Source organism: Muscardinus avellanarius, assembly GCF_963383645.1.
Source record: "Muscardinus avellanarius genome assembly, chromosome: 10".
In the NCBI taxonomy this organism is placed as follows: Eukaryota; Metazoa; Chordata; class Mammalia; order Rodentia; family Gliridae; genus Muscardinus; species Muscardinus avellanarius.
The window spans coordinates 111,023,635-111,031,818 of NC_137796.1; the positions used below are offsets into that span (position 1 = coordinate 111,023,635).

The 8,184-nt window shown below is 54.3% G+C and overlaps 1 protein-coding gene across 1 annotated transcript; it reads right to left on the reverse strand.

The window, feature by feature from the left end:
* Positions 1 to 522: 522 nt before the first annotated feature.
* Positions 523 to 3,604, reverse strand: LOC308268878 (uncharacterized protein; the record flags this gene model as incomplete). The annotated part of the gene is made up of 7 exons (XM_080703981.1): positions 523 to 702; positions 884 to 1,012; positions 1,517 to 1,543; positions 1,874 to 1,933; positions 2,070 to 2,108; positions 3,177 to 3,266; positions 3,590 to 3,604. The coding sequence occupies 7 exons, from the start codon at positions 3,602 to 3,604 to the stop codon at positions 523 to 525; spliced, it is 540 nt and encodes a 179-aa protein (XP_080560107.1).
* Between the last annotated feature and the right edge of the window lie 4,580 nt (positions 3,605 to 8,184).

An 8,184-nucleotide genomic window follows, 5' to 3' on the forward strand; every position in this document is an offset into this window, starting at 1 on the left:
CTTAGTGAGGGTTTCAGCAACTTAGTGAGACCCTGTTTCAAAATAAAATAGGTCTGGGAGTGTAGCCCGGAGGTAGAAAGCCTCTGGGTTCCAACCCCAGTACCACCAAAAAACAAATAATAATAAAGTAAAATTTTAAAAATTAAAAAAAAAAAAATAGAAAGCCAGGCGTGGTGGTGCACGCTTGTAATCGCAGCATTCGGGAGGCTGAGACAGGAGGATCGCGGTTTGCAGACAGCCTCAGCTACTTAGTGAGGCCCTCTGCAACTCAGTGAGACCCTGGTTCAAAAAAGAAAAAGGAATTGTAGAGCTGTCAGAGAAGGCTCAAGGCTCATGATAAAGACTCCATTCTGTGAAAATCACTTTTATTGGAGAGCCACAGCCCGGGAAGGGGGCCAGAGTCAGGGTGGGTGGCAAGGAGCCGAGCAGGAGGGCAGAGGGAGGCGGCTCCAGAACTTTCACTGCAAGAGGTGAGGAAGGGGTCTAGGCGCCCCGCGCTTCGGAGCAGCTTAGTTGAACTCACTAGGCCCCGAACAAGAACTTCAGGAAACTTTTGATCCAGCCCCAGACTGTCTCCACGATGCGACTTGTTATTTCCTTGAAGCTGTCAAGCAGTTTTCTAAAGAATATCTTAAGCTGCTCACTGAAGCTCTCCTCCGCTCCAGGCTGCCCCTTGGCGTCGTCCTGGCAGCACGGCCCAGGCTAGAGAGAATGCAGAGTTCAGGACCCGGCCTCCCCCCTTCTCTGGTCCTCGAGCCCCGCGGTCAGCCAACCCCCTTACACCACCCTCTGGGCCCAGGCACAGGTGGCAGAGGGAGGCCCGGGCCGCCCTGGGCAGGGCAGGGAGGGCCCTCAGGTCTGCAGTCTTGCAGGATCTCCACACCTTGACCTGGGAGCTCCGCTCGGCTTCCTGCTCCCCTGGACTCCCATCTTCCAGGACTGAGCCGCCGGAGAAACTCTGTAGCATGCTCTGGAATTCCTCCTTCATCTCAGGAGGAATGAGGAGGGGGTCCTGTGGGGACGGAGGCTGTTCAGGGGCTGGTGCTCAGGGCCTCAGCACACAGCTGCCAACAGTCCACAGACTCTAGGGACCCACCCAGGCCTCCGCCCGCCCTCCGCTCCCCTCACGGCACAGACCCCGTGGCTGGAGTCTGCTCTCCTGGGCTGTGAGCTCAGCGCCGGCCCTGAGACCTGGGGGAGCCCGGGCAAGGGGACCAGGAAGGCAGCTGCCCTCAGGCCCTCCACCCTAGCTCTGGGGCTGGCACCCAGACCAGGACAGGAGGGCAGGTGAGGAGGGCTGGCCAGGTGCCTGCAACTCCCTCACTGTTCCCTGATAACCTCAGCAACTGCCACCAGGCCCTCCTTGACTTCAACTAGGGAGAGCAGGGTGCTGGGCTGCAGAGACCCCTACCTGCATGGGGCCCCCGTGGGTTCAGGGGTCACAAGGGAGCCAGGGCCCAGCACCCGGAGCCCGGGGACTCTGAATACTTTGAGGAGGAATGGGGACAAAACTCACCACGGACTCTGGGGTTCCTGACTCGACCTGTTAGGGGAATCCGTGTGTTGAAGCTGCCAGGCCCCTGGGCCTCCACTGGTCCCCCAGCCATTCTCAGCCCAGCGCCCCAGCTGGTCCAACGCGGCCTCCAGTCCAGGCTGCAGGCACAGGCGGCCCTCGCGCCACCCAGGGCCTCCCTGTGCCCACACAGGCGACCCCGCCCCTCCACCAGGGCCGACTGAGCTGCCAGTGGGCTGCTGGGGCGTGGCACGGGGCGAGCCTGAGGAAGCAACTGGTCGTTTTCCTGGGGAGGCCACCCACCCTCCTGGGGACAGGCTGAGGTGGGCGGGCCCTGGAGCCGAGGGCAAACCGACCCACCTCTTCTTTCATTCCACACTGGGATGGGGTGCCATCAATAAGTTCATCTACCACATCGTGCTGGGAAGAGACGCGAGTGGGGGTCACAGGACTGGCCCTGTCCTCCTGGGCCTCAGGGGGTGGGAACGGCCTCAGCACCACGGGCTGGGGACCCGCCCCCACCCGCACCCCAGAGCGCTCAGGGGAGCAGCCTTACCAAAGCGGCTCTCACAAACTCCTTAGGGTCATCTCTGAACTGTGGAAGGAACAGTGACACTCAGGCCCTCGGTGACTTCTGCTGACCCTACCCCACATGACAACACGCGCACTCTCCCACACTCACTGCACACAGAAACACGCCAAGGGAACTGCACCAGAGTGTTCTAGGTTCCACAGTCAGGAAAGCACATGCCTGGGATCCCAAGGATTGGGAGGCAGAGGCAGGAGGATCTCAGGTTGAGGCCAGCCTACACAACTTAGTGAGACCGTCCCAAAATACACCACTGCAGAGGCAGGTGTGGTGGCGCGCACCTGGAGTCGCAGGAATCGTGAGGGTGAGAGGGGAGAATTGCAGGTTCAAGGCCAACCTCAGTAATTTAGCAAGCCTCTCAACAACCTCACAAGACCCCATTTCCAAATAAAAAATAAAATATGGTTGAAAGTGCCGGGCGTGGTGGGGCACACTTGTGATCCCAGCATTTTGAAGGCTGAGACAAGAGGATCCGGGTTTCATGGCCAACCTCAGCTACTCAGTGAGGCCCTTTTCAACTCAGTGAAACCTGTTTCAAAATAAAGTATAAGCCGGGCGTGGTGGTGCACGCTTATAATCCCAGCATTCGGGAGGCTGAGACTGGAGGATCGCAGTTTGCAGACAGCCTCAGCTACTGAGTGAGGCCCTCTGCAACTCAGTGAGACCCAGTTTCAAAATAAAGAATAAAAAATAGGGCGGGGGTGTAGCTCGGAGGTCGAATGCCTGGGTTCCATCCCCAGACCCGCAAAAAAATAAAAATAAAAAGTATAGAAAATAGGGCTAAGGGCCAGGCGTGGTGGCTCACACTAGTAATCCCCGAGCTTGGGAGGCGGAAACAGGAGGATCGTGCAGGTTCTAAGCCAGCCTTTCTGGTTTAAGAGACCCTGTTTCCAAATAAAATATAAAATAGGTCTGGGAGTGTAGCCCTTAGGTAGAAGGGTTTCATCCCCAGTACCACACGCACACACACACAAAAAGAATTAAAAAATAGGGCTGGGGTGTACTCAGAGGTAGAATGCCCCTGGGGTCCATTTCCACTACTACAAAAAAAAAAAAAGCCCCTGCTAGGTTTACCCCGTCTCCAGCACCCCACGTGGCTCGGGCGCTCTGGCCCTGGAGGAGCTTGTTGGGGCTGGGGGCACAGGGCACAGCCCCTGCCCTGCTCTTGAGTGACACCAGCACACAGAACCACTGTCCAACGGGGCCTGAGGCTGCTGGCAACATCCCAGCTCAGCCCTGGCCGCCTTCCTGTCCCCCTGCCGCCCGCCTGCCTCTCCCTGACAGGCCGCGGACCCAGGTACCTGTCAGGCCAGGGCCTCCCACAGCCTGCTGTGTCACTGAAGGACCCGCGGGCCAGCGGGAAGGGACCCGGATGGCTGAGGCCACAGAGCTGACTGGGGTCCATCTCCCCCGAGCCATCCCCCCTGCTGCCCTCCCCACAGGCCCCAGGAGCATGGCAGAGTGGGAGAGAGGCGGGCTCCACTCACCCGGGGGTAGCACATGGTGGCTCAGGCTTCTGCGACCTTCAGGAAGGAAGGGGTGGGAGGGAAACAGCCTCAGAGAAGCATCTGGAGCCCCAGTGTCCTGGCCTCGGGCCCCAGCAGCTGTTTTCCAGTGCTGGGGATGGAGGGGGTAGTGTACCTCCAAGCTGCACCCCAGCCCTCCCTCGGCGTTTCCTCTTTGAGACAAGGCTGAAGTTGCTGAGGCTGGCCTTGAACCTGCGGTCCTCTTACCTCAGCCTCCCAAGTCCGGAGACTGAGACTACAGGCGCGCAGCACCACGGCCACCTTCAGGATTGCCTTTCTCACCCCAAACTAGAGCAGCCTTCTTGGTGGGCCCCTCTGTAATTGTTGGTCCCCCATCCCCCAGCCACCAGGGGGACCAGGGCCAGCGGCCGAGGTGCCCTCTGTCACCCAGCCCCGTGTGCTGGCGCGCTGGTCCCCACTCACCCCGCGTGTCCACTGCCAGGCTTAGGGGACAGTGGCCAGAGGCGACTGAAAGCTTGTGTGAGTCCAGGAGGCTCACCCTGGGATTTATTCTCCTGCAGGGTCCGCCCCTAAGCCACCTGTGCCATATATGGCTGTGTGTGTGCGCGCACGCGTGTGTGTGTGTGTGTGTGTGTGTCTGTGTTAAGTTGGGGTAGATTCTTGAAAATATGCCAACCAAAGAAACAGCAGGAGTGTGAACTCTGACCTGGGGGTGGGGAGCTCTAGAAATCACGTGACTTCCCAGCAGGGAGGCAGCTGTCTCTGTGGTGGCCAGGGCCAAGCCGAGGTCAGCACTTTGAGTCTGAGGTGGTTTCCAAGGTTTCAGAACCTGAGGTTCTGGACAAAAGCCTGGCGTGGTGGCGCAGGCTTGTGATCCCAGCAATTGGGAGGCTGAGACATGAGGAGCACACAGGTTCGAAACCAGCCTCAGCTACTTAGTGAGACCCTGGTTCCAAATAAAATATAAAATAGGTCTGTGAGTATAGCCTGGAGGTAGAGAACTTCTGGGTTCCACCCCCAGTACCACCAAATAAAGGAAGGAAGGAAGGCGGAAGAAAGGAAGGAAGGAAGGAAGGAAGAAAGCAAGCCAGCCAGCCAGCCGGGCTGGAGGTGGAGCTCAGAGGTAGGATGCTCCTAGGTTCCATCCCTAGTACCACCAAAAAAAAAAAAAAAAAAAAGGGCCGGGCGCTGGGCCTGGTGGCTCATGTCTCTAACCGCAGCACTTGGGAGGCTGAGACAGGAGGGTCATAGGTTCTAGGCCAGCCTCAACAACTTATGGAGCCCCAAGGTCATTCTCCCCCCAAGGTTCACTCCCAGCCCTTTTTACTTTAATTTTTTTGAAACAGGGGCTCAGCCAGGCATGATGGTGCACACCTGTAATCCCAGGATTTTGGAGGCTGAGACAGGAGGATTGCAGATTCACGGCCAGCCTCAGAAACTTAGTGTTTTATTTAATAATTTATTTATTTATTTATTTATTTATTTATTTATTTATTTATTTATTTTTTAGTCGTACTGGGGATGGAACCCAGAGGCTTTCTACCTCCGGGCTACACTCCCAGACGTATTTTATATTTTATTTGGAAACAGGGTCTAAGTTGCCGAGAGCCTCACTCAGTAGCTGAGCCTGGCTTCAAACCTGTGCGATCCTCCTGTCTCAGCCTCCCAAGCGCAGGGATTACAAGCGTGCACTACCACGCCCGGCTAGAAACTTAGTGTTTTAAATTGAAAAATAAATAGAGCATCCGTGTGTGGAGCACTCTTGTAATCCCAGCATTTGGGAGGCTGAGACAGGAGGATCTCAGTTCCCAGACAGCTTCAGCTACTTATTGAGGCCCTTTGCAACTTAGCAAGACTCTGTTTTAAAATAAGGAATAAAGGAAGGCCAGGTGTGGTGGCGCACGCTTGTAATCCCAGCATTCGGGAGGGTGAGACCTGGAGGATCGCGGTTCGCGGACAGCCTCAGCTACTTAGTGAGGCCCTCTGCAACTCACTGAGACCCGGTTTCAAAATAAAGAATAAAAAGTAGGGCAGTGGGTATAGCTCGGAGGTCAAATGCCCCTGGGTTCCATCCCCAAACCCGCAAAAAAAAAAAAAAAAAAATAAATAAATAAATAAAATAAAATAAGGAATAAAAAAATAGGGCAGGGGGTATAGTTTGGAGGTAGGATGCCCCTGGGTGCCATCCTTGTTATTGTAAATAAATAAATAATACAAAATAAAATAGGGCTGGGGTATAGGTTAGAGGTAGAATGCCCCAGCTCAGTCTCCAGTACCACACACACACACACACACACACACACACACACACACACAAACACACATGTGCGGCACAAGAGAAAAAGAAAGAGCTGGGTGTGGTGGCGCACACTTGTAATCCCAGCATTCGGGAGGCTGAGACAGGAGGATCACAGTTCACGGACAGCCTCAGCTACTTAGTGAGGCCCTCTGCACCTTAGTGAGACTCTGTTTCAAAATAAAGAATAAAAAATAGGGCAGGGGGTATAGCTTGGGGGTCAAATGCCCCTAGGTTTCATCCCCAACCCCAACCCCCGAAAAAAAAAAAAAAAAGAAAGGAAGGGAGGAGAAACAGAGGCTCACTAAGTTGCAGAGGCTGGCATTGAACTTGTGACCCTCCTGTCCTAGCCTCCCAAGTACTAGATTGCAGGTGTGCACCCCCACACCTGTCTGGGCTCCCCATTATCACCATCCTCACAGTCTTATTATTGATGTTAGGCTGGGGATTGAACCCAGGGCCCTGGCACTCAAGGGAAAGCACTCTGCCACTGAGCTGCCTTCCCAGCCCCTCTTTGATTTCATTTTGGGTCAAAGTTCTCCTGAATTTCCCAGACTGGCCTTGAACTTTCAATCTTTCTGCTTAAGCTTCTGGAATATCTAGAATTACAGGCCTGTACCACCATATCCAGCTCCCGTTCTTTTTTTTTTTTTTTTTTTTTTGTGTGTGTGTGTGTGTGGTGCTGGGATGGAACCCAGGGGCATTCTACCTCTGAGCTACACCACAGCCCTATTTTTTATTCTCTATTTTGAAACAGGGTCTCACTAAGTAGCTGAGGCTGGCCGTGAACCCGGACCCTCCTGTCTTAGCCTCCCAAGTCCTGGGATTACAAACTTGCAGCACAGTGCCCAGCTGATAGGGTCTGTGACTTGCTGAAGGCCTAAACTGTAAACCGCTGAGTTTGGCCGTGAACTATGGTGCTCATCTCAGCCTCCCTTGACTTCAAGTTCTTGATGAGATTCTTTGAAGCACAAAAGATGTTAATTTTTTTTTTTATGGTACTGGGGATGGAACCCAGGGACCTTCTACCTCTGGGCTACATTCCCAGACCTATTTTATATTTTGTTTTGGAAATAGGGCCTCACTAAGTTGCTGAGAGCCTCACTAAGGAGCTGAGGCTGGCTTTGAACCTGTGCGATCCTCCTGTCTCAGCCTCCCAAGGGCTGGGATGACAAGTGTGCGCCACCACGCCCGGCATCTTTTTTTTTTTTTTTACTACCTTTTCTGAGTGTGTGTGGTACTGCCTCCGAGCTACACTTCCAGCTATATTATTCTTTATTTTGAAACAGAGTCTCACTGAGTTGCACTAAGTAGCTGAGGCTGTCCAGGTCACGCTCTGAAATGCTGGGATTACAAGCATATGCCACCACACCCAGTTTTTTACTGTACCATTTTAAAAATGAAAGTAATTTTTTTTTTTTTTTTGGTACTGGGAATTGAACAGGGGCTTTCCATCTCTGAGCTACACCTCCAGTTTTTTTTTTTCTTCTTCCTGAAACAGAGTCTCACTAAGTAGCTGAGGCTGGCTGCAAACCTGCGATAGTCCTGTCTCAGCCTCCCAAGTACTGGGATAACAATCATGCACCACCATGCCGGACTAAAAATAATCACTTTGCTGTGACACCTGTGTGTAGTCGACACCATGCAGCAGTTCTGCTGAGCTTCCACGCAGCCCTGTAAACACCTCAGCCTCATGGGGCCATCCTTCCTCTGGTCTCCCCTCAACCAAGATTTGGGTACTTGTCTCTGCGTCCTCCTCCCATTCTTCCTACTCCAGTGCCCCTATTTCCCCATCAACCCTGGATTCCAACTTCTATAAAACAGTGACCATGCCGGCCACCAAACTCCACCCTGTCCATCAGTGCTCAGGACAAAGGAAGGGCTTCCTCTCCAATCTTTTTTATTCTGCTCCTGGGTGGGCTTGTTTTCCTCTCCTCCTACTTGGAAAGGAAATGGAGGCAGATGGCTACCTGCCTAGAATTGCCAGGTCAGGGACCGGTCAATGCCAGCTCCTTCCCTCAGGCTGGCTGGGTGTCAGGGACACCTCGGGGCAGCTGCCCCTGGTTACTGGAGGTGCCGTTCACAACCTGGGCTCTGGGAAGCACTGGGGACCTCAGAAGCTGGATGACATCTTAGAGGGGCCCAGGAAGTAACCCCACCCACAGGGAACAGACCTTCCATCAAGGCCACCAGCCTGGCTCTACAGAGAGTGCAGGCAGGGAATGAGCCCTGGGCAGGACTTGAAGACACAATGCCATGAGCTGGCCAGCCCAATCCCCTGGCCCATCAGAGCCCACCA